The sequence below is a fragment of the Stegodyphus dumicola genome, chromosome 12 (assembly GCF_044657685.1).
Source record: "Stegodyphus dumicola isolate Sdum_Otavi_A_Nest chromosome 12, ASM4465768v1".
Taxonomy (NCBI): Eukaryota; Metazoa; Arthropoda; class Arachnida; order Araneae; family Eresidae; genus Stegodyphus; species Stegodyphus dumicola.
The window spans coordinates 107,478,971-107,506,647 of NC_140779.1; the positions used below are offsets into that span (position 1 = coordinate 107,478,971).

A 27,677-nucleotide genomic window follows, 5' to 3' on the forward strand; every position below is an offset into this window, starting at 1 on the left:
TCCGTCATGGAATTCGTTAATACCATCATAGCACTAGTGTTTGCATTTTGAAACTTCTTAACAGCTTCATTATATTTCTCTTGTTGAGCAATCGGACCATCTACAGGAAGAATTTCTGGTTTCGCTATAGTTCCTTCTACAATTTCTAAAGCACCAGGATGATAATTTAAAACAAAGTTTATCCTGTATTTCCATATAAGCCAATCGCTTTCACCTGACAAAGGCTTTACTTGGACCTTAAATAATTCCATACTTTGATTTCTAAACAACTTTCGATTGCTATAACGAAAACAAAACACTTACTTGATTAGGCTTAACGAGTTCCGTTTCTTCGAGAAAACATCGATTCAAAACATATGACGCAATATGGGAGCTTGCTTGACCCATAACCTAAAAAAGTATTTCTTAAAAAATACATAACCTAAAAAGATATTTCTAAAAATAGAGAGAAAACAAATAGCAGAGCAAAAATAAGATGCTTTTATTGGAATTACAAACTATAGAAATTTTTTTTGAACGACAGTATCGCGAAGCACGATCTCCTGATGGCGACAACACTCACTATTGCCAGAACTTATCTAAACTATATATTATATTATTATTATTTTTATTAACATACTTTAATAATATTAATATAAAATGGAATATTATTGTTACATCTAAAGTCTGGACTATCAGCGCCACCACATCTAAACGCCGAGCTATCAGCACCATTACATCTAAACTCGAGAATAATCCTACTGAAGAACGTAGTTAGAACTCTGAACCCGAACTCGAATGACTGTTAGAAGGAGAGCGCGTAATTTTCATGTAACCTAATAATTGTATGTAAAATGTATAAATGTATCTACACTCATGTCCATAAATTAAGGATAATTCGGAGTCACGCGGAAATCGAACTCTAAAATAAATATATCACCTGTAAAATCACTACACACATCTTCAAGGATCATATGCAAATTTCAGGAAGTAACCAGATGACACCGATGGTACGTCACAATGACGAGAGTGTAAGAGAGTGATATACATCTATGTACTAACTGTATATACGTAATGAACTTAACGTATTGTTTTCTATTGCGTGAATTCTATTGCATTTTATTGCTTATTCCCATTACTATATCATATTGTATGTTTCTGCATTCTTTGGTATAAATTATTATCTATATAGTTTCAGTACCATTCACAATATAAGCATGTAACTTATAGCTTTTTAGCCGCCTGCTGCCAGATGAACAAATGGAAACACAATTGTAGATACACCGTGCCCTTTGCTCACCTACTGAGGACATTTGCCTTCCTCACGAGCCCACTTGATAGTGGCAGACCTAAGGCAAAATAAACTAACCTTGCGCTTCAGGCACTCGCCCAAAAATTCGACTGTTTAATGAAATAAAAGACTTGTTTAAAAAGGCCGAAAGAAAGCATTGTTAAATTACACTGGGTGAAAACACGCAGTGGAACTGTCGGAAATGAAAGGGCCGACACCCTTGCTGAAATGGCGGCACTTGGGGATGGGACCGATAATTTTGATATCCAAGATTCAAGAAAAACGACCATTGCTGAAATGGGAAACTGGATTTATACAGAATAGAAGTTTTGCTGGGAGTCGTCTAATAAGAAAAAAAGAGTTAATGAAAAATATAAAGTTAAACAAGAAGATGAATATTATAAATAATGCTAATATAAATCAGGTACTATTAGGCGTTTTCCGGCTTATTTTAATCGGTTCTATCTACAGAATACTGATAAATGCTTAATATGTGATAAGATTGGGGACGCCAGGCACTTCGTCGATGAATGTACGCTTACCTGGAGTGCAAGAGAGAAATATAGAAAGAATTTTAAGGAAGATTTTAAAGGGAACTACTCAAACTTGAAAGATTTTGGAGAAACAATAATGAAGATTATAAATACGAACAAAGATAGAATTGGAATTCGGCACTCAGACTCAGATTTTGGACTTTATATGTTTTTCTTATATTTGGTTTTTTTTCTGCCCAGTTCCATTTTTTGATCATACGACCGGCTTGTGCCGGCTAGGAGGATCGAGGCTGTGCCCTTATAATCATGATAATAATTATAATAACGTATAGTAAACTGATAACGTGTCTTCCATCAACAGTCAACCCGAGACAGTTTCTTTCAACGATCTGCTGTGCGCATGTATTCGGAACATTTGACGAGGCTGGAGAAAATGTTTGCTTGCAGTTGTGACTCGCATAGGAAAGAATATACTTCTGAGATATCTTTGCGTAAGTCAACCAATAAGATTTTTGGGTCCTAAAGATTCACGGAAATGTTTCTCTCGATGTGCAGTTCAGTAGCGGTTTTACGTCTCTGAAAACGCTCTTTGAAAACGCTCTATTTGCTCCTTCAAGCTGGGATATATACGCCGCTGGATAACTACTTGTATATCTCCCAAAAATTCTGGTAAGATTTTCTGCAGGAAATTATGGTACTTTCTCCTGTCTGGTCGAGAAATGAAAGTCGGTTTTCTAGCCAGTCGCCACAGAAATTTCAACATTTATGCTTGGGGAACTATTACTTGCTAGAAAGTGCGGCCCTTTAGCTCCTTTTACGTTTCATCTTACAGCTTCATCTTTATTCTGTGATAAAAATAATAATAATAAAATAAATAAATAAAAACATTCATATCAGTTTATTTTACCACCTCTTAATGGTTGTCCGATCTTTTGGAAGTCAAGAGTGTTTTCTTTTTTTCAGTTTTTTCTTAAAACTTCGGTACTTTTCCGTTTTGCCGGCGCAGGCGATTAAAGTCTCCAATAATGGTACAACTAGTGCCAAATAGAATATCCTCGCTGGTGACCTTTTACACCTCATTTTCCAAAACAAGTAGCAGCCGTTTCTTATCAGATTGATTGTTTCTTTCAATACTGGCATACAATTACATAGAATTTTTACCAGATAGTTCAATTTTATGCCCTAAGGCCATTCGCGGTAAATAGGTCAATTAGGATGCAAACACACTGCTCATCCAAAGGCGAAAATATAGAAAAAGCAAAGTTAAGGATTAAATGCATCAATTCTAAAGAGAATGCACTAGCGAAGTAAAGGACTGCGGTTTTACATAATTTCTAAGTAAGCTATTCAAACGAACTGAAATGATTCTTGCATTTAAACTTGTATTCCAAATTAAGATTTAACTTGAAATTAATGTAGGTAATTACTGAGAGAATTAGATTTTTGTAGCGTGACTTACGTGAGAGATCACTGGTGGTCACGTGATATGAACCGGCGAATCAGGATGTTGAACCATGACAGCGTAGTTAAGTCTTAAATTAATATCCTTTTACAAATTTATTGTCTTTATTTATTATCTTCTTACAAAATTTTAAACGATATTAAAATGCTTATGCCTTCAAAATAAAAAATTATTAGAACTAACATTTTTTAACATTTTCTATGTGTATACTGTATGTAGTCGCCAATAATGTCTGCTTGGCGAGATTTGCGCCGGCGAAACAGAAAAGTACCAAAACTTCTATTTATATATTTTGTTTATCAATCTCTATTTATATATATTTATCTCTATTTATATATGTTTATCTCTATTTATATATCAGGAATATATTAAAAAATATTTTGATAATTTTAATTCTTAAAATTTATTTAAACAAAATACAAATATTAAATAGTATACAAATAAAATAATAATAATAATAATAATAATAAATTATTTGTAAGGTATTTTCTCCCTCCTTCCGGTGGGCCTTCGTGGTGTAATTTTAAAAATATCCTACAAGCAGTCGTCAGTTCGAAGCTCGAAACCCGTCGATGCCCATTGCCTATTTTTTATGTTTCCTGTTTCGGAAAATCCTAATGACTCTGGAAATTAACATAAAAAAATAATACTAATAAAAGATTTATGTGATTCTTTACTGTCATAGAAATCGAATCAGTCAACCCAAAATTCAGTCTGAATATTGAAACAGTATTAAAAATAAAAATTTTTTTTATGGTTTATATAATTTGAGAAGCATATAAATCATATCAGATATTTCGCTATTTTATCATTATTAATACTTTTTGTAAATTTAAATTAGTGAAAATATACTAAAGTTATTTAGTAAAAAATCGCAAAGGATTCTTTTAAGTCCGCAAATTAAATTTTAAGTGTATAAATATATTTTTATTTCCTAAATAAATAAAATGTAAAGACTAGATTTCATTTAACTTAGGAATATGTTAATTTCTTCCTTGATTTTTTAACCTGTTATTGAAAGAAATGTTGTATAATCAATAAACTATCAGAAAATATGAAATTAATTATGCTGATTAATTAATAAATACTGATTTTAATAATTTTAATGAATTAAATCTTACACTAATGTCTTTAAAATATACTCCATGAATTTACCCGCTCTCCAGAGAAGTTTCAAATTTTGGACTTTTGTGAGAATTTTATTTTCCAGTGCTCATGCAATAAGGTTAAATATATAGAAACATATATTCAGTAACCATTAAAAAATTGGGCAATTATGTGAAGTCTACTAAAGTTGTAAAATATCCATGCATCTCTTACAATCCTATTTTACATTTAATTAATATTTATCGCTATGTATTGCCCCGTGTGCTTATTGTAAAGCATATCTAGTACTTTCACATTAAACACATTTTTCACCTGCAGATTGCTACCATGCAAGCAAAAGCTTTATATTATCATATCCTTCCTCCACTTCCTTCCTTCCTTATCATTCTAAATTCACCGTTGCGATTTTAAATACAAATCTGTGAAAGATAAGGAAAAGGGAGTTAAAAGAGAGTCTGTATATTGACGTAGCTACAGTGCAAAAAAGAGTGATTGGATAACATTTACGTTTGTTTAAGTAAAATACTTGTTTATGAGATTTCTTGCAAACGGCTGGAGCTCTTTTGCATTTTCATGTTTCTTATCTTTCTAGATTTAACGTCCATTTTATGAAATACGGTAGTTTTGCTTTCTCATGCATTTCAGTTACTTGCGAAATTGATCACAAAGAGTTCTTGTATTTCGATTAAACTATGAATACGCAAAAAAGGAAATTTAAAGCAAATGGTCAGTTTCTGATACGTAATGCCTAGCTTTAGCAAAAGAAGAGTGTGTATACACACTGCAGATTTTAACTCATTCAGCTAATTAAATAAACTAATTCGATTTTGTGATCTGATGCCATTAGTTATTTTGGGTGAGTTTTATGCCTTTTTATTCAATTTCATGTTTTCCTTTTATATCAGCTTTTCTTGAAATACTTATCTCTATATTAGCTCTTCATATTAGCACTTTATATTAACAATGAGATATTCTGTGCATAATTTTTATATATTTATTTTTATATATTTACAGTTTAAAAACGTTTTCTCATTTAAAACTTTAAAAATTTATAAAATTATCATTGATTAAAGATTCTTACCCTAAATTTGAATGGAAAGAAAAATTAATGAAAGCATGTTTTAAAATGGTATGTTGCATTCTAAGAATTTCCAGTTTCTACAAGTAACTATTTCTATTTGACTTAAACAATTGTTATTAATCTTGGAACTCAATGCAAATTATTTTTATAATCAATTCACATATATTTTAAGATATAATGAACATCTTAAGTGATTAATATTTAAAACTGCACATGCGAAGACAATGTTTTGTATAAAGTCCGTAAAACATTCCTTATAAATTCAGCAGTAGCATAAATCAGTCAAAAACGTTTCATAATGTTGCGTGCGTACGGGTTCGTTACGAAATCAATGCACAAGTTCGATGAAAAATGAACAAAAATTGATTATTATCACACCAAAAATGCTTAAATTTTCTCAAATTATCATGCAGTATTAAATATCTCACAGTAGTTATCTTTTAACTACTCAAATGTCCAATAGAACGTAATTCAAAACAGCTAAAGAAAGCTAATCCGCGAATTCGCTACAATCAACAAGAGCAGTTTTCTAAACAACAACAAACTAAGCAACTACTACGAACTGAGATGTTTTCCTCCTTTTATAAGATTTTAAAAATCACGCGCTAGAATTTTCTGGCACTTTCTCGAAATCAAAAAAACATATTTATTTATTTAATACACGCGCTCTTGTATTTTCAATTTTCCGGCTTAGTTTTCTTTTAATATTCGTCACGCGCTGCACTGCGCGAGAAATAAAACAATTTAATTTATAATTGAACTAACATTAGCTTTTTAAATACCAAATTCGTAACACTGCCCCCTTCCCAAGGACTGCACGTCCCGGGCAGTACAATCCCTGGACAGGAAGCCAAACTTACAACTGAGGCATAAATGCAACTGAGGCATAAACATTACATTACAATATCAAACAACATGAACAATAAATGTAATAGAAACCTTAAACAAATCAAATACTAAATGCAAATCAAATACTAAATACAAATCAAATCAAATACACATTTAAAAACAAAAAGGACCATGGTCTTATACTATTTACAATTATTTATATTACGTACCATGGCCATAGTAATGAGCTAACCTGTCGTAATGAACGACTTTAAGTTTAGAGTTCGAAGACTTACGGATCCGAACCACGACGTCATTCAGCCGGTTTAGGACTGTGTACACCATCCCAAGGTGACTGTAATTTCGGACAAAGTCCTTTCCGTCGAGTCGGATTCCACAACCACATCTTGTCTCCTTCGTGGAATTGATGTTCAGTAGCTCTTGTGTCGTAGTGGGTCTGCATCTTCTCCGTCGCCAAGTTGACTCGCTCTCGTGCAAAGTTGTGCATCACTTCAAACCGGGCCTGGAGATCTTGAATATATTCCTCAGACGATGAAGGAGCATCCGGAGGGCGGCCAAACAATAGATCACAAGGCAGACGAAGATCACGACCGAAGAGCATCTGTGATGGGGAATAGCCGGTAGTCTCGTGGACAGCACTGCGGTAAGCCATTAAAACAGTGGTAATTTCTTGTCCCAATCCTGTTGGTTTCTGGAAACCACTAATGAAAGGTTATTAAGGATGGTTCGATTGAACCTCTCTACCATGCCGTCCGACTGGGGATGTAATGGCGTCGTTTGGGTTTTGTCAATGCCGAGTAATTTGCAGAGTTCTTTGATTACTGCCGACGTAAAATTCCTTCCCTGATTGGAATGTAACTGAAGAGGAACTCCGAACCTGGAAATCCAGTGCTGTACCATCACCTCAGCTATTGTGACAGACTCTTGATCAGGAAGGGGATACGCTTCAGGCCACTTGGTGAAGTAATCAATGACAACGAGTATGTATTTGGTGCCATCAGCAGCTCGTGGTAGAGGTCCCAAGATGTCAAAGGCGATACGTTCAAACGGCGCACCTACGTTGTAACGTTGCAGCTTGCCTCGGCTGCGTTTCCTCGGTCCTTTCCGACCTGCACAGGCATCGCATGATCGGCACCACTTTTGTACGTCATCCTTCGTATTATTCCAGTAAAAGCGCTCACGAACTCTCTGCAAGGTTTCATTATTCCAAAGTGACCTCCTGTAGGGCTGTTATGTAGTTCTTTAAGGACATCAGGAATCCGGGATCTTGGAAGTATCATTTGCCATCGGAACGTCTTCCCATCATCCGATTCGAATTTCCGGTATAAGACGCCGTTTCGAATGTGAAGTGAATCCCAGAGTGCCCAGTATTGTTTTGTTGTAGGACTACAGATAGAAATGTCTTGCCAGGTAGGTTTTCTGTTTGATGACTCCATTAAATCAATTATGGGTTTAATGTCACGGTCTTCCAGCTGGTCTTTCCTGACTTCATCATCACTCCACGGGTCTCGATCAGCCGATGTTGATGTTGTAATTTGTCTTGCGACGGGAGTCAGCAGCTCGTATTTCGCTTCCACCCTGGAACAATATCGGCAGCTTTCTGGGCAAAGTCTTCTAGACATGTCGTCGGCGTTCCCGTGTGATGATTCCTTACGATGACGGATAGTGATGTCATATTCTTGGAGTCTCTGTATCCACCTGGCTATTTGACTCTCAGGATTCTTGAAATTTAAAAGCCAGGCAAATGAGGCATGGTCCGTGCGGAGGAGGAATTTTCTGCCGTATAGATAATGATGGAAATGCTCTACGGCTTTAACTATGGCGAGCAACTCTTTCCTAGTGACACAGTAATTCCTCTCCGGTTTAGACAGGCACTTGCTCCAGTAAGCTACTACACGTTCTTGGCGGTCTATTTCTTGGGACAAAACAGCACCGACACTTTCATTGCTCGCGTCCGTGTCGAGAATAAATGGTCTGTCGAGCTGAGGATACGTCAGGATTGGAGCAGATGTTAAAGCTTCCCTTAAGTTGTTAAATGCATCCTCGCATTCCTTTGTCCACAAGAATCTTTGCTTGCTCTCTGTCAGTTTGTGAAGGGGTCTTGCGATGGAAGAAAAAGTCCTTCACGAATCTCCTATAGTAGGTGCAAATCCCTAGGAAGCTTCTCAATTGATGGACATTTTCGGGACGTTTCCAGGATTTAACGGCTGACACCTTTTCAGGATCCGTGCACACACCTTTTGCAGAGATGACATTTCCCAGGTAAGTCATTTCCTTTCGGAACAATTTGCATTTAGAGGGTCTCAGCTTCAGATTGGCCTCTTTCAGTTTCTGAAGCACCTTTCTAAGATTTTCTAGATGCTCTTCAAAACTCTTTCCGACGATGATGATATCGTCCATGTATATCAGACAGGCTTCGTAGGAAAGACCTTTCAAAACAGTCTCCATAAGGCGTTCGAATGTTGCCGGCGCATTACGCAGTCCAAACGGCATCACCTTGAATTGCCAAAGCCCTTGACCCGTAGTAAATGCCTTCTTTTCTCGGTCTTCAGGCTGTATTTCTACCTGCCAATACCCACTCTTTAAATCAAGCGTTGAGAACCACTTGCTTCCAGAAAGAGTGTCTAGAATGTCGTAGATTCTAGGAAGAGGGTAACTGTCTTTCTTCGTAACCTCATTCAACCGGCGATAGTCGACGCAAAATCTTGTTGAGCCGTCTTTCTTTCTGACGAGAACGATGGGAGATGCCCATGGACTCGCTGAAGGCTCGATGACATCGCCTTCTTCCATATCTCTTAAAAGTGTTCGCACCTCTTCCTGTTTAGCAAACGGTAGACGCCTTGGATGTTGCTTGATCGGGGGATGATCGCCGGTATCGATTCTACATTGTGTTAAACTAGTTCGACCCACGTCAGAAGAAGAGCGGGAGAAAACAACTTGAAGATCTTTAATGACGCGATCGGCAGCATTCTTCTCTTCATCGTTTAATTGTGCATTCTGCAGTAACTCCGATGTAATGCTCTCTGAGGACACGGATTCTGGGATGTTACTCTTTCTTTCAACGCTGGTTACTGGAGTACATGTTGCAACCACTTCACCTTTCTTAATAACTCTCGACTTCTCAGTTACTTGGCTACTCTCACACCGGGATAACCGTTCTGGATAGGTCGACGAGTGTTGAGGCTACTAGTACTCCTTTTGGGCTATTACAGTTATCGGGATATTCTATGATGCCGTAGCGGAAATTTCTATTTTCGGCTATGGATCCAGGAAGTAAAAACTGGGTTCTTGCGGGTATTGTGATATCATCTTGAACTATAATTTTATGGATAGATTTCACTCCATCATTAATTCCGAATAGGGCTATGTCCTCAGATGTAGAATGCAATTCGTTATTTTTAAAGTCCAAGGAAAAATTGTATTTCCTTAGAAAGTTCAATCCGAGTATGCAAGAATCAGTGATCTCTGCTACGTATGCCGTGTGATGGTAAGCGGCACTTCCAAACGTGATGTTAACGTTTACTTTTCCATCGATGTCGATCTTCTCACCGGACACAGTCTGGAGGGTAACACAGGGCGGCGTCCAGATAAGTTTGTTTCCCAGTTGTTGAGCCAAATCTTTTCGGATGATGGTAACGTTGGCTCCTGTATCTATCGTCATATTGCAGGGAACTCCATTAATATGTCCTATTATGAAAAGTCGATTACTGCCGCCTCTCACTGCAGAAATCTGAAACGCTTTAAACTGGTGCTTTTCAATATCTGGCAACCTCCGCTCCGCGAGATTGCCACTAATTAGTTTCCCTGCTGTTTGTTAGGAGCGGTCTTAACATCCGTACCCTGGGGGGTTCTGCAGTTTCGTCGTATGTGTCCTTCAGCACCGCAGTTCCAGCACTTAACGGTCGGTTTCTTCTCACCAATATTCCGTCTCAAGGAGTTCAGTTGTCTAGTTAAATCGTCTAGACGAGCGGTGACTTGATCCCCTGGCTCCTGAACTTGAGCAGCTCTGACTGGGTGGCGGTCTCGACGAGTGGCTTGCTGGGCTGCCTCGAATTTCATGGCGTACACTAAAGCGCTTTTTAAATCTTTAACATCCGCCATTCTTAGAGCCTTCTGTATTTCGGGATCCCGGATGCCATCGATAAAGTACTCAGGGACAGAATTTCCCTTATTTCTCTCGGGCACTCCGTAAAGGCGAGGTCGGACAGCCTTTCAACATCCGTGGCGAGTTCCTGGAGTGATTCGGTGGGCTTCTGTTGACGGGATTTTAATTGAAGCCTGCTGTAGTCTTTCAAACACTTCTCGCCAAAGCGCAGCTCCAATGCGCCGGATAGAGCTTCGAAGTCAAGTCTTTGGTTTCCTGGAAGCGTCTGTTCTCAGAGAAGCGGCGAGATGACAGGCCTTAGTTTGGGAATCCCATCCATTCGCATCCGCAACTATAGAAAATTGGATCTTATACACTTGCCAGGATGTCTTCCCATCATATGTACATAGCTTCAGGGAGGAGCGAGCAGGCATAGATAGAAATTTAAAACCTTCAGAATCGCTTCTGCCGCCGCTATGCACTTCTTTAGGCTGTCAACTTCTTTGGCGACGGCAACAGAAACCCTATCATCAATTTGGGATTCGATTTGTTGTTGAACAGAACAAACTCTTCCTTCTATTTCTTCTTTGACAGAATCAACTCTGTAACCTATTTGTTGTTCCACTGCCGAAACTCTGTCTTCTATTTGCTCTTTCACAGAAAAGACTTTTTCTTCAATTTGTCCAACTTTAATTTCAACCGCGTCTATTCTGCCTCCCATAACCTCAAATTTATTTTCTATTATGCAGGTAATTTCTCTTTTCATCTCTTCTTGTCTTGCTTCAATCTTTTCCTGTCCTGCTTCAATCTTTTCCTGATTAGATTCATTTCTTCGTTAACTGCTTTAATCTCGTTTTTAACAGATTCTTCCATTTTTTTCTGTCCCAATTTCATTTTTTCTTTAACAAAGTCTTTCATCTCTTCTTTAAATGCAGCAAAGGCTGCCATGAATTGTTTTAACTGTTCTTCCATCGCTCTTGTGATTGGCATTCAATACCCCACTCCTGACACCAAAAATTGTTGCGTGCGTACGGATTTGTTACGAAACGAATGCACAAGTTCGATGAAAAATGAACAAAAATTTATTATTATCACAACAAAAATGCTTATATTTTCTCAAATTATCGTGCAATATTACAATATCTCACAATAGTTATCTTTTAACTACTCAAATGTCCAATAGAACGTAATTCAAAACAGCTAAAGAAAGCTAATCCGCGAATTCGCTACAATCAACAAGAGCAGTTTTCTAAACAACAACAAACTAAGCAACTACTACGAACTTTTTTTATTTATTTATTTCTGATTCACCTCAGGTATACAACTACTTTGAGTTTTGACCTGTACAATCTGTGCAGCCTATAAAGGCCATTCACGGTTTTTAGAGTACATTAAGGTGCTACTGCACCTCCTTCTGGGGCGTGACTTTAGAACAAGGTGCAATCATTCCATGACGAAGTCAAGCTGAATATACGAAAATTGGGAAATTAGTACTTGGAAAACAAAATCATCCAGCATTCAAGTCCTTGCATGATGCATTCGGTCAGGATAGTAGCGTAAGGTTACTGAGATAGGGTGTGCAGTCCAGCAGGTAATCAGGAGTAGAACCACAGCAATGGGCGTGGTGAGATTACAGAATACACTGTCCTTAACACATAGTAATTAATTCAGAGTCTCTAGCCTGCTTCCAGGCAAATAGCTAATTTTGGCAGTAAAACAGTACTTGGTTAAATAAGGTTAGATAGAGCACAAAACACAACTTCATATGTACACTATTTACATATTTACATCACCACCGCGCATTATGGTGAATTGACCACGCTGACCTTTTCACCCCGCTGTCCGCCGTAGGGTCATAATTACCGAGTTCTCTTAGCATGTGCAATGGAGAATTATCCATTTTTTCGAATTAGTTGTGCGCCTCCATGAGGATTTGTTCAGAAATGGGCTTTATTTTCAAGTCTGCATGAATGATGCTATTTCGTACAAACCAGGGCGCATTAGTGATGGCTCTCAAAATTTTGTTTTGAAGGACTTCTAGTTTTCTTCTATCCGTCTTATTGGCAATAGCCCACGCTGGAGCATAACTGGCCTAATCATAGTGATATAGATCATGCGTTTAGCTTTTAAGCTCAATTTCGATTTCCTATCTATAACAGTATAAAGCTACATGAAAACTCCGTTTGCTTTATTTACTTGGTTGGTTACTTGCTCTTTGAAGGTGAGCCTATCATCTAGGGTAACTCCCAAGTACTTTGTGGACGAGCAAACTGGAATCACATCATTCTCTATCTTGATATCCGTGTTCGTAGTGACATTTCTTCTGTAGCGACGGAATTAGACAATTTTACATTTCGAGGTATTAATTTTAATTCTCCAAAGTTGACACCAAGCAGCTACTATGTTGATGTGAAACTGTAGGTTAGTAAGAGCAAGTTGGGGGCTTTTAGATTCCGATAAAATCACCGTGTCGTCTACATATTTCAGGGTTTTAGCATTCAGTGGGTTGGGTAAATCATTAACGAAAGTGTTGAATAATTTTGGGCCAATAACAGACCCTTGCGGGACGCCGCTGGCAATGATTTTCCTTCCGGAAAGGGAGTCTCCAACTCTCACCTGAAAGGTTCTTCTTTTTAGGTATGAGATAATTAACTTCACAAGGCTGACAGGAAAAAGAAAGTTATTTAGCTTGTAAATCAGTCCTTCGTGCCAGACCTTGTCGAAGGCCTTCTCAAGGTCTATGAAGCATGCTGCCACACCAGTCTTGTGGAAAAAAGCTCTCGTGATAATCTCAACGATATTTAGTATTTGATGGGTTGTACTGTGATGTTTCCGGAAACCAAATTGGGCCGGGTCTATCAGATCCAATTTTTTTAAGTGGTCTGTAATTCTGTTGTTTAAAGCTTTCTCAAATATTTTTCCGATAGCCGGAAGAAGGCTAATAGGACGATAACTGTCTGTAAGTGAGGGGTTTTTCCCCGGCTTCAGTATAGTGATAATAATCGAGTGTTTCCACTGCGAAGGGTAATAACTCGTCCTGATGCAAGCATTAAAGATGTTTGTAAGTAGCACTATACACCTTGGAAGGAGTGCCTTCAGAGCACGATTGCTGATCCCGTCAAACCCGTGAGTTTTCTTGGTATTGATATGTTTAATGATAGTATGGACTTCTTTCGAGGAGATGAATTTTATATAATCCGTATTATCCCTGTTTTTGAGCATGTTAACGACATTTTGAACCTCCTCTTCGTGCTGAGGGTTGGTCGAGGGGTTGGGCCTAAACGTCTCCTCAAGTTTCTTTGCGAACACATTGGCTATGTCTTCTTCAGAATAGTGGTTGGATCCCATGTGACTAATTGGAGCAATGTGATACGTCCTATCTTTTTTCATCGCATTCACATAGAGCTTGTATCAGTGCTAAAATGCTCTAAAAGATTATCCCAATTACTTGACCTGAATTCCATGATGCCGGCCTGAATTTTCCTGTTGAAGTAGTTTATAGTCCTTTTAAGTGAAGGGTCTTGCGTAACATTAAACCTTTTCCTAATTCTATTTCTTTCCTTTATGTCGTGAGATATATCTTCAGGGAGTTTATTCCTTAAGGTATCTCTGCAAGCATACGAAGAACTCTTAATCGCATTTTGAATTTTGGAAGTCAGCGAATAAATTTCACTTTCAATTTCACCGCTGTCTCTCAGATGGGGATTACAAGGCATGTTCCGTAGTTTATCTGTAAAGCTGGTCCAATTCACTTTAGTGCGTTTCCTTGGAGGGTCAGGGTAAAAGCCGTGAAAATCAAACACTACTAGATAGTGGTCTGACGACAGTTCTTTCTTGACTTCTAAGTAGGGAGTCTGACTAATATTTTTAAGTAATGCAATATCTAGTATGTCTCCGCCACTTCGACAGTAGAAAGTGTATTCACTTGGGGTGACTAGCTGTAAGTTATTTGCATAGATATAGTTTTTAAGCAGACTACCATTTCTGTTACCCATCCTGGCTCCCCAGGAGCGATCTTTTGCATTTAGATCACCCGCAAGTATGGTAGGGAAATTCGTCGACATTATGATGTCTAAGTCCTGTAAGTTGATATCCTGCGGCGGGGTTGTACGCTGCTACTATAAGGTAATTCTCATTGGTTGTACTGCTAGTAAGAATTGCAGTGTATTCTAATCGCGTCGTCGTCGGGAGCTTGATAGTGTTGAATTTAATGTGATTCTTGATCACAACTGCAGTACCTCCGTGGGTAGTCCTGAGCCTATCGCTTCTAATAATGCTATAACCTGGGATTTTACTACGAACTGAGATGTTTTCCTCCTTTTATAAGATTTTAAAAATCACGCTCTAGAATTTTCTGGTACTTTCTCGAAATCAAAAAGACATATTTATTTATTTAATGCACGCGCTCTTGTATTTTCAATTTTCCGGCTTAGCTTTCTTTTATTATTCGTCACGCGCTGCACTGCGCGAGAAATAAAACCATTTAATTTATAATTGAACTAACATTAGCTTTTTAAATACCAAATTCGTAACAATTATAAGCATACATACGTAACAAAATTCTAGCTCAAATTTTCTATCCTGATTGTGTGTGTGATTATGGCAAAGCCTCGATGGCTATCTGCCTAAGGGGAGGGATGCCTTCGTGGAGGACTTTCTAAGGGTAACTGGCTCGTATACACGTTACACATGGGGAAAACCACGATAACGCCCATGCAGCCAGCCCGTTCGCGGGATTCGAACCTCGGACCGAACTACCAGTGCTATCCTGATTGACTATTCTGTTTGGAAAATGTGGAAAAAAAAAAAAAAAAAAGGCAGTTCTATACCTCCAGTTCTACTGGGCCGATTGACGAAATTCAAACTACGTTTTCCATGCCTCGAAAGCCCGACTTAGGATATCTATTAGATTTAAATATAGCTTTGTTCTAATATAGGTATTTTGATACAAAATCGGACCTTTTTCCGAAATAACATACCAATTTTTTTTATGTATCTCAATTCCACCACTAATTTAAGTGGTGGAATTGAGATACGTAAAAAAAATTTAGGCATAATTTAATGCCTAAATATTAAATTTTGTAATTTTTGGTAAGAAATTTATGGAGAAATTTAAAAATTTATCTTGGAGAATTCTTTTCAGTTTGCGCCAAGAATAATTCCCCTTTCACTTGACGAACTTCTTAATTTATAGCAACCTATTTTCATTATCTTTTTCTTCATTGTAAACGAACTTAAAAAAGTCATCGTTCATTATTTCAAATAATTTTAACAAAGTGGGTAAACCACATTTTCGTTATTATCGCTTATAATAAATACGCCAAATTTCAAAACGCGCTAAAATGTAAATTCACGTATACCTTCGAAAATTTTGAATAAAAAACTTTGATTTTTAGACTACTTTAAGAAGATGGCCAAACATTTATAGGTATTCAAAATGTTTTTCGAAAAATTCATAAAAATTTTTTTAAAATACAAATTAAAAAATAAATTATAAAAAATAGGCGAATATTATTTGGAATGAACCTAAATTTTGAAATATGAAAGGAAGAATCAAATAAGTTTAATAAAACAGAGATATTAATAAATATATACCAAATTCAATTAACACTGAGGAGCTAAAATTCTGAGAGCTAATTTTTTTAAAAACTACTCGTGCGATTTTTACAAAACTTGGCACTTTGGCATAATTTGACTTAGTGAATCGATATATGGAGAAAAATTGGCATGTCATTTTAGAAATTTATTTCTCCCACAGAAGATCACTTTTTTATTATCGGATTGCACAGTTCTTCAATTTTCCTTAGCTTGATGAACGCTGGTGATATCAGGTTGCATCAACCATGGATTATTATACAAAGGACAAAATTTTTTAAAGTATAAACAGATAATAAGAAATGTTTATAATATTTTTACTTTCTTGTACGAACTAAAGGAAGTATTGTGATTACGAAAAATTCAGAGTACAATATTTCAACGAAAATATCCATTTTGACCGCTATCGAATGGAATTTAACGATGTTTTTGCGTGACATCTGTACGTAAGGACAGAATAAAGTATCTTTTTACCCAAAAGAATTATAAAATTGATTTAAAATGGATTCAGAAGAAATTTTTTCGTGGCGTCTGTACGTAGGTATATATATATGTATCTCGCATAGCTCAAAAACGAATAGCCTCAGAACGTTGAAATTTTGTATGTAGGACTGCTATAACATATAGATGTGCATCTCCCATTTTGGTTGCACAATCGGCCGCACCAAAAGTATATATGCATATATAAATCCACTCTCTTACTCACCTCAGTGAGCTCAGTTTCTTTATTCTTATATTTTTGTAAATTGTGTATTTTTTGCTTTAAAAATGATTGAATTATGATGTTCTTATCTTCCGGTTAAGATTTTTATGCCTTTAGTTAACCTCCATGTTACAGTTGTAAAATTATCAACAATTTAAAAGTCGTTTGAGTGCGACTAAGCCTAATTTTTTTTTGCCATGGCAGCCATATTTGTTTACATTTGAAACTTAGCACAATAGTGGATTTTTTGCCAATCCTAAGAAATTAAGCTTCGCAAGAACAAAGTAACGTCTTCTTTTATTATTGCGAATTAAATTATGCTTAATCCATTCTGGTATTATCATTTAAGTTATTAAACTATCCCATATATTGACTCGCATAGTGTCCACAACAAATTAAGTCAGTTCTACGTCTTCAGTGTCTTTTTGCCGAGTGAGACCAAAAGTAAACTTTCAGCTCTGTGCATAGAAAAATCTGCCTTCCTGCACGCTGGCCGAATTGCTCGTTTTTGCCAAGAAACTGTAATTTTAATTGTAATTTTTTTAAAAATTGTTTTAACTGTATTTGGTGTTTTATCTTTTTCTATATTTTTCGATTTTTAATATAGCTGTTTTGAGATTTTATGTACTTTTGCCTTGTCGCAAAATGAGAACAAATAGGTTTAAATGAAATGCAGGAAAAAATGCGTATAATTTAATATTCCGTACAAGGAAGCCATGTGGTGTACAAATCAGATTTTTTTCCTATTTAAATTTTCTGTTTACACCTTCATAGAAAATAAAACATGCACTTTGCTGCTAGATCCCGAGTATTTTACAGAAAACTAAGTTTCGCCTGAGCACAAGCTTCGCTTTCGTCATTTGAACTTCTACAGCTGAATGCTCCACATTTATGAGTATTACATTGATTCTTGTTGCCTTAATACCTCAAATAAGAGTTAGAATCTCTTAATCGTCACAAAAAGAACTTCTAAGCATGTAGAGTCATTAGGTTAATTGGAAGCAGGAAAGATGAAAAATGAACAACCGCCTTCGCCGGGAATCGAACCACGGACCTCTGGAATACCGGCCCAGTATGCAGAACCACTACACACGAAATCTCGCTAGGAAAGGGGGAGAAATACCTTATATACTCCCCTTTTTAAAGGCGACTAGGGTTTTAGGGGACCTAGTCAAATCCTGGGTGCGGAGAATCATCATCCACAACCCTTTTAGTTCGGGCGCCACTTGTAGAGTCATTAGGTTAATTGGAAGCAGAAAAGATGAAAACTATGCAACCGCCTTCGCCGGAAATCGAACCACGGACCTCTGGAATATCGGCCCAGCGTGCTACCGTTACACCACGAAGGCACGCTAGGAAAGTGGGAGAAATACCTTATAAGCAATGAAAGTAAATAAAAAGGTTTAGTTCTAACTGAAAATAAATAGAGATATTTGAAAAATATTTCATTAATTCCACTGCAAGTCCAAGTGTTAGTTTAACGTACATGATGATAAAAAAATCCGCTAAATATTAAAAATATTGCATTGTTTTAAATGTGTAACGTAAGTCATTTGTATGAAGAATTTAGAACAAAAGTATAGAAATTAAAGGGGATGAAAGAAACTTTTTCGTATCATAAACCAAAGTTGTTGTATATAGCATTGACGTTACAAATGAGACTATCCAGAGATCTGATGACTACTGCAGGGATGAAGAAAATGAGATATTTAAAAAGAATAGTTTTCAGCATAATCATTCATGAAGCGGGACACGATGAATGTGTGTTGCAATTTACAAAGACATGGATTACGAGACATGTTGCAAAAGACATGGATATTCAGTTGGCAGCAAGAAGAGACAAGGAAACAATTTTTTACAAGTTTCGTGTAGAACTAGTATTTTGTACAAGGAAGGAAAATATGGCAGGAAAAATAGGGGCTGGAACTAGGCTTTTGGCCACCTGATGCAATCTTTGTGAATCCTAAATTCTGCCAGCTGGATGCCTCCTTAAATTCTGAAAATTTAGCCGTTGTTAATTCTGCCACTCGATGCGACCGCACCAGCTGAACTGGTTCTGGCTCCCGTCCCGTAGAATTCTTAGCACTTTTATGAAATTTACAAAAATTCGTACTGTCGGTAACCTCTTATTTCATCCTCACGCAATATTCGAAAATGATATGGGTTATACCGAATTCCATATATTTCAGTAACATCAGAAATTCACTAAAATATTCATTTACATATATTTACTTAATATTATAAATGATCTGAATTCTGTAACACTATTTTTTTTTTTTTTTCCGTTGTTGTTTCTTTTGGGGAACAATATTGAAACACTGCAGTTTTTTAAGCATAATTTCATTTGGAGTTATTTTTCTACTTAATCTTGAAAGAAACTGAAATTATACAACTCCTGTGATATATTTTCCTTTTATAAAAATGAATGACTTGAAAGCTAATTTAGCTTGAAAAATAATGGAATGTGAAACAAGAAGAGCATCTCAAATTTGATTTATTTTATGTTTAATTACTTTAGAGTATCATTACTTACAGATTTAGTGCAAAGCATCATAAAAGACACATGGATCCTCAGACAAGTACATGCAATGCTTCGGAACCGTATGTGGAAATCCTAATACAGCCTGCTTTTTCCAACTATTTCCGTTACACATGTGAAACAGAAAACAAATGCCGAGGCCGCATCGTAGGCGTTAATAGTACTGCTCAGATGAAGCAGTATCCTACTATACAGGTAAGTATATTTTGGAAATATATTTATTAAAAATATATATTAATTGTTTACTCCTAAGTTCACAAGGTACTTTTAACCAACTCATCATAAATTCAAATTAAGTGGAATAAGATTCCGAAAAGTTCTCGGCTTAAGCCAGTTATGACATTTTGACCGTCTGAACGGAAGCATTGTTTCAGTTGATCATTGGGATATATACCTTTTCTGTTTCGTATATATTTTCGAGTATATTTTCTTCTTATTCTTTGAAAAACTAAGTTAAACGTAAAACCAATAACACCTGTTCGATCGCGCAGAAAGATCCTTCCTAACACAGAAGTCGAAGTTTTATCTAATTGTGAAGTAGTCGAGGCAATAATTGAAGTCTTAATGCTAAAAAACTGAAAATATAAAATTTTTCGAAAATATCGATCGGGAAAAAAATCGAGGAATGATAAAAGTCGAGGCGATTTGACTAAGCTGACTAAGCCCAAGATCAGAAGGGGCAAAGAGAGATACTGAAAATATAAGCGAAGAAGATACTGACAATTGCATTAATCCCGAAGCACGAGACCATCAGATGAGCAATTGTTCCGCCTTTAAGACTTATCAGCATTAGTCCCGAGACAGCAATTACTTCTGCTGAAACTCTATTGACTTCATTGGTCAAACGGGATTTCGAATAGGAAGATAAAAAAGCACTTCAAAAACTACACAGTGAAATTCGACAAAGTTTTAAAAGTTCTCAAAATCAAAGTAAAATTACTCAATTTTTTAAGAAATAAACATATACATATATGGATGAAAATTGATAGTTTGGATTATCCGTGTTTTTCAATTATCCGTGAACTCCTTCTCCGACATAAGCCCAGATAATCAAGAGCACACTGTATGCTCACTGGAAATGTATTTAAATTAGATCATATATAATATTTAAATTAAATGCTACTTATTTAGGATTCAGAACTACTTATTGGCACTCATTCGTCCCATACTCGAGTTCGGGTTTCCAATTTATTATTGTGCCTCTGATTTCAACATGAAGAAATAAAAAAAATTAAATTATAAGGTATTTCTCCCGTCATCTTCGCCTGCCTTCGTAGTAGAGTGATAAGCACCGTGCGTTTTCGAGAGATCTGAGGTTCGATCCCGGGCGAAGGCATTGCACATTTTTCATCTCTCCTGCTTCGAAATAACCTAATGTCTCTACAAAATGCTGCGCGTATTATTACTGGATTGAGGCACAGCTGTCCTATGGAAATAGCCCTTTTTGAGGCCGATTTACAGCCTCTTCAGACTAGAACTGCAGCAGGTCTTGTTAAATAATTTAACAAACTCTCTAGTTATGGCCAATATGTTATGGAAAATTCTTATGTATTTTTTGTTGTATATAATTATTGAAAGTTATTTTACTGTGCATAATGTATTCTTAGTTATTATATTATTTTGCTGTGTTTAATGAATTTGTATTGAGCTTATTTAAAATTAATGTATAATATTTAATATTGTTAAACTTTACGGCAAAGCTCCTTTAAGTTTGGCAGAATTGTGTTACAATTAAAAGGGCGCTGGTGTATTTCCGTTTCTCATGCGTAGGCTTCTTTGGAGGTTAGAGGTCACTGTCCAGCTCCTTTTTCTCCTTTTTTCGCGGGGGTTGAAAACACGTGTTTTGCTCGTTCAGAGGCGAATAGTTCTAAGGGGCGGCGATTTTTTTGACAGAGTTATAGGTTGGAAACATTCTTCTGTTGCGTGGGAAAGAAAGGGTCTGTCATCTTGTAGAAAGTTCTGAATTTCTGAGAATTTCAGTGGCGATTTATGACCTTTCTTCTAGTTGGCAAGGTGAGTCCAAGTTTCCTTAAGATTGGCTAAATTTTTAATTTTAGTGTTGTTTGAACCAATAGTAATTTTGAGGCGTTTCTTGGTGAGTGTAAACCGAGGTTTCTTAAGCCGTTGCACGGGAGGTAGGAGAGGATCTCTTGGACTTGAAAAAACGAGATTTTTAGAGAAGACTTTTAGCAGATTTTTTTTTTGGAGCCTTAGCGGGTTTGCTACTTTGACGGCGGCCGCTACGGGGCCGGCCGCGGTCAGTGAGGTGCTGGGATAACGCGGCGGTTCTTCGGGGGTCGACCGCGGTATACAGTTAAGTTTTCATCTCCGAGAATTCTGGGTACGGAGGGTCCGAGACAGTGCGGGTGCTCGTCATGTTGACGGCGGCAATTCTTGCGGCTTCTTATTTTCAATTTCGTCGCTGATGTTTCTTTGCCATTTGTGGAACCGTCTGAACTGCTCGTTCGTGCTGGAGTTTCTATTTTGCTTTAGAAAAGATGGAAATATGGAAGGTTGTCATCACCTGAGGTCTGCCTTGGTCTTTTGTCTCCAGTTTCGACCTCCTTCTCTTATCTTCAGTGGAACTTCGAAATCGGGAAGTTGATTGAGTTAAAATGCTGCTGGACGGAGGCTACTGCTTGAACTGTGAAAAAGTCTGGTTCCTGGAAAGGATGAAGATTTGGCAGTTATTGTTTCGGTGATTTGTGACTGGTTCCGGGCAGCTTCCTGTGTCCTCGGATTTCGTGAGTGACTTTATATTTTCATTGGTGCTTTATTTTGATAATTAATCTTTTTAAATTTGGAAATGTTTAATACTAAAGCAAGAGCTGTCATATTAAGTAGATAAAAATTGAATATTATTACTATATTTTTAGCTGAGAAGGTTGTTTTTTTATTTAATGTTTAATAGTCAGAAGTTAATTGAACTAATTGGAGGAAGTGAATCTTTGTTTTAATGTTTAAGTGCTATGTTCAATATGTTTTATTCTAAATTAGTTTTTTAAATGAGTTTAATCTTCTTGAGTTCCTGTTTAAAATGATTAAGAACTGTGACGTGTTTCACTATGATTTTTGTATTAATGGATTAATGTTAAATATGAGATTGATATGAAAACAAAAACTATGAGTAACTTTAAATGATTTTGTAGGGGTAGTCTGGCCAGCTATCTTAAATTATGATGTGTGGGAATTTTCAATAAATATGTTTATTATTTTTAATATTGTATGTTTCTTTTGTGTATTAATTGTGGTCTACTGTAAGTCACCCATGTGATCCTTACGGAAACATGGCTATTTTTATTCAAACCTGGGTACTCATATTGCGGTAGTAGAAAGAAATAGGTTTTAAGTGTCGGTGACTATACGATCGGCTTACTTAATTTATTTTGATTTGATGAGTATACTTCTTAATTGTGTGATTGTATCTTTCCCCGGTGATTTGGAGAGTTCTGTGTGGTATTTGAAATGTTAAAGGTTTAAGGCTATCTCTAGATTTTGTATTGAAATTTATGTGTTTTCAGGTTGGAGATCTGAATTAGTTTTAATTTAGTGAGAGATAGCGTGTTAAAGATTTTGTTGTGGAAGTGCATTTTCGAATTTTGTTTTTGACAATTAATCGTGATTCTACCAAAACACCAGGGAGGATATCTTTCCTTGATGTCTTTAGAGTTTAAAAGTTTTGATTATGTAAGTACAAAGTTTAGTAGTTAGTTTTTATTTATTTATTTTTATTTTTTATTTTATTTATTTATTTATTTTTTTGTCGCGGCACCAAGCAGTCAGCTTAAAGAGTAAAAGTAAAATTTAATTTTTTTCTACGTAACAAATACAACAAAACTTTGAGTACCTAACTAAATAGAAAAACAGGCAAAGACTGAAGAAAAACACCTCTTTTGGCCTAGTTGATTCCAAGAGCCTACTATTTTGCAGTGTTGAGCCCCATCCACCCATTCACTGTAATGCTGTTTAAACTCATCAGAGGGACTCTCCAAGGTTCACTTTCGCTGTAGCTTTTCCACTCCTATATATAAGACAGACTAACCACCTTAGATAATTGGCCTTGGATGTAATAGACAAAATCCCCAAAAATGCTACCAACATCTTCACAGATGGCAGCAAAATTGCTGACTATGCAGGTAGCTGCATTTATATTGAGAACTAACTCGCTAGAAAAAATGACACTCCAGCAACATTATCTATATCACTGTTCAGTTTTCAGAAGTGAACTGATAGCATCAGTTTAGGACTCGAGGCTATACTAACGGAGAAGAATTTTGAAAATCTATGGATCATATCTGATAGCCGAAGCTCACTCCAGCATCTTAGTAATTGGATTTACGTAGGCGATAAGACAAAAACTACACCTAATTTCTCGGTTATTATGATATTTATTCCCAGTGAATCCCATCTCACGTGGATCTTTATGGCAAAGAAATGGTGGACAAACTAGCAAAGGAGGGCTGTGGCCTTTTAACTCCCTTCTCTTCCGTCCTTAGCTGTCTAGAATTATATTCTCTGAAGACATGACAAATCAAGGTGGAGTGGTTGGTGCCCCCACCCATCTCCGGTACCTGAGTAGCAAGCCTGGTTGGACTTTAACCCTTGAGTGCGACAGGAGCTCCCGAACTGCGCTTTCACGTATTGACAACGGTCATATTATAAGCCTTTCTTTCAAGGAGGGCAAGAAAATCTTTGTCACATGCTTCAAGGGCCAAGAACATCAGGCGTCTGGCGAACACATATTAGACTGCTTGGGCCTCTCTAAAAGGGGGGATATTTACCCCAATCCCCTCCTTATGTTACATGGAGGTAAGAAAGGGAGGAGGGGCCATTCCGCGCTAGAAGTGAAGCACTGCTTTGAAGCTTGGGTCACCAGACGGGGTGTTGTTTGTTTACATTCAGAAGCTCGCTTGACAAGATTCTGATAGTATTTCGACACACGACAGTTCCATAGAAATCGAAAAAGGGACACTCTCGCATGAAAGAAACATTCATAGTGTAATGGATAATAGCAATTTGTATAGTTTACTGACATTTACGCAAAAATCACATCTTGGTTATTTTTCGATAACTAACAACAGCGATTTTGATTATGAATTCGTTTTATAAAATTCTAAGCTGTTGCACTACAAAAATATAGATTTTAAGAAAATTGCTAAAAGAGATCTGCCAAAATTTATTTTCTAGAAGATTTGAAAAGTTTGAAACTTGGCGGCTAAATGTAAATATAAAATTATGTATGTTAAAATATTTGTAATTAGGCACATAGGTCAGATTAAGTTTTTATTAAATAGAGTAACGCATGCAAGGGCTATCTGCCTAAAGAGAGAGATGCCATCGTGGAGGAATTTTGAAGAAAAATTGACCTTTGAGTGGGTATTAAAAATAATACTTATAATTTTCATTCAAATTATATTCATATATATTTTTTATGTAAAACTTTCGGGTGTATGCTAAATTAGTGTAAATTACTTTACACGAAAAATATAGTGAATGCACAGAAATTAAAGATTTGCACATGCCGGAAATGATAAATAGGAAATATGTATGGGTATTTATGCATGTGCTTGCAAAAAGCATGTATCTGCCTCTGACAAAATACTTAAATATTCATTAAATTATTTATAAATGTATTTGAAATGAAGAATTTATTCACTTATAACCAACTGTGAAAGTACTGTGAAGAAATCTAATGATTAAATGTATCTAATTTATAATGATTATAAATGTTATCTAAATATATAATAACCTTAATATTGAATTGTAAACATAAATTGAAATCCTGTTGACAAATACGTTATAAAACTATTTAAGCAAGAATTGTTCGTATTTGAAAGCAATCTGTTAAACGGTAAAGCAAATGCTATGAGATGCGCACTTAAGAATGTAATAAAGAGTTTTGGAATATGTATTGTTGAAATGAAGGGTAAAAAAAAAAAAAAAAAAAAAAAAAAAAATCTGATAAGTATAATTAAAAGAATTATTCCCTTTACATTTTATAATAACTCAGTTACAAGTTTTAAATAATACTTAAAAAAAAAACTTATTTTATTCCCTTTCAGAAATGTTCAGAGAAAGTCAAATACTATTTAATTCCTAATAATTCTCTAATTTAAAATGAACCGAATAGAGCATTAATTATAAATTGACTTACATTTTTCGATTTAAAAGAAGCCAAAAAATCATGTCATATTTAAGAAAGTATTTTAGGAAGAAGCTCTATAAATAGAAAAGAAATAATGCATAATTTTAATATTAATAATACATACAATAAACTTTGATCTTAATTTTTGTACCTTAACCGAATAAAACCGAATTACCTTAATTTTTTTTCTAATGTAATTAACGAAAACTTGTGAAAATATTTCATTAAAATTAAACCATTCTGAGAAAACTGTCCTGTGAAAAGTATAGCATTTAATTCCGTTCAGAATTAAATGTTGTTTAAAAATATATTGTTTTCACATACTTAGGACTCTGAAGTGTTGTAGAAAAAGAAAATATATACATTTATATGTATATTTGCGACGTAATTAACAAAATATTTACACCCGAACGCGTCAAATCCCATAGAACTCAATGGTAAATGACCCAATGTTTTGGTCACCACGTAGGGATATCCGGTGCTTCAGAGCAGGGTACGGAGAAACTTGTTTAGGGCGACTCCTTCTTACTTCCTACCTCCATGTTATGTTAGACTTTCTTAGAGTCAACGGTCTTTTAGACCTTGTCTGGCTTCGTCAGAAACAGGGAAAAAAGCAACAACAACAAAGGAAATATTTAAATTAAATTTCCAATAAGTAAAAAAAATAGCTCCTATCAACTTTTCCTACCGATAAACGCATGTAACAAATTACTTCAAAATGTACTTATCTCCCTTTGCGAAATTCTGCATTCATATAACGTTTGCTTGCACTCGCATCTGTCCTTTCTTTACTTGGAGATTTTAATACTTAGTTCTTAGTATTCCTTTTTCAGAGTGTACTTTTTTTAAACAGATGTTGCCGCTGTTATTAAATTTTTTTAAGATTACTTATCTTTTCCTTCAATTTAGCAAAGCAAGTGCATTAGAAAACAACAACCTACGTAAATAAGATACTATAAAACGCCGAACAAATATTAATGTAGAATGAATCTTGTCTTGTGAAAATTTGAAAATATAACGCTGATTTTTGTTGTTTGACTTCTAAATTAATCTGCATAAAATTAAGAATTATTGTGAAACAAAATCCAGTTTGGAACCATATTTTCTCTCTTTCATTAAGATGTATAATTTTAACTTTCAAAAAGCATGAATATTCAGCAGCGAACATTTTATGTAAGAGTAAACCAGTTTTTTTTAATAATTAATTACCTACAATTAACTTTGCAACAAAAAACTTTCAAGTTGAATTAATATGGGTGTCTGACTTTTGTTGTCTAATAAATTTGTTATTATCATTAAAATCTAATACGAATATTATTTTGGTTCATTTTTTGAAGGTTTACAATTATACAGGTGAGTTTACCCTCATTGCATCTTGTGTCACATGTGATGGTCCACCTCATAGGCCACATCCACATAAACTCTGCGGAAGTCATTGCAGTGATGGAATTTTCAGTCGGAAAGTTGCAGCCTCTAGTTACAGGTATGAAGAAGGTATTTAAATTAAGTAATGAACACAATGGAATCTCGAATCACGAATGGTTTGGTTCATGAACAAATTACCTGAATGTAAAACGCCTCGTGTGACAAAAAGTGTTTGAAATTTCGAATATCCTGATCGGAAATAAATGGTTTTTAAGTGTGTTTTGAAGTAATTTTGAACGTGTTTTGAATGCTTCAGAATGAACACTCAGGAACTTCCTGAACCATCATTTTAAAATTTTCCGTTGCTGAAGTTTCATTAATAAAGACTGGTAGCCAAAGATTTAGAGCATTGGTCCCAAATTTAAATTGCATGCGGGTCGAATGCATCATTCGAAAGTATTTGATGGCGTAATTCTGCCCGCCCCAATTTTTTAGCTCAAAAGGTATGTTAATCCCAAATGGAATATTAGTCTCGAAACATTGTGCATTGTATGACTTTTCAAATTGTTGTCACCAAATATTATCGCCTTGTATTATATGTAATAAAATTAAATAATGAATAATCTTCATGAATGTATGCATGTTTCTGGCATTGTAAAAAAAAAAAAAAAAAAAAAAGTCGGTACTTAGAGCCATCAAATTTTTAATAACGTAAGCTTCCACTCGAACATGGACACCTGGAAGCCCGGCTTTTGAATTTCGAATTTGTTTTATTATCGATTCCATATTTTGTAAAATTGTAACGAATTTTTAATTAACAAACTAAACGACTTCAAAGCGAACAGTGGAAACACACTGTACAGAATAAAACCTTTTTATCTCCAGCGCACGAGACTATCTATCGGAAATTCTAAATATCCTGTTTCAAAATATTTTGTGATTTTACTGTTGAATTGAATTTAATGGCATAAGTAATGGCATAA

At 35.8% G+C, this 27,677-nt stretch overlaps 1 protein-coding gene across 1 annotated transcript in view; it reads left to right on the top strand.

The window, feature by feature from the left end:
- LOC118183540 (transcription factor p65-like) overlaps positions 1-27,677 on the top strand; it is an 82,974-nt gene that overhangs the window by 6,166 nt on the left and 49,131 nt on the right. The window contains exons 2-3 of the mRNA XM_085806759.1: positions 19,181-19,379; positions 26,667-26,812. Of these exons, the coding sequence (XP_085662885.1) occupies positions 19,209-19,379; positions 26,667-26,812 (317 nt within the window). The 5' untranslated portion in view covers positions 19,181-19,208. The remainder of the gene's footprint in view (positions 1-19,180; positions 19,380-26,666; positions 26,813-27,677) is intronic.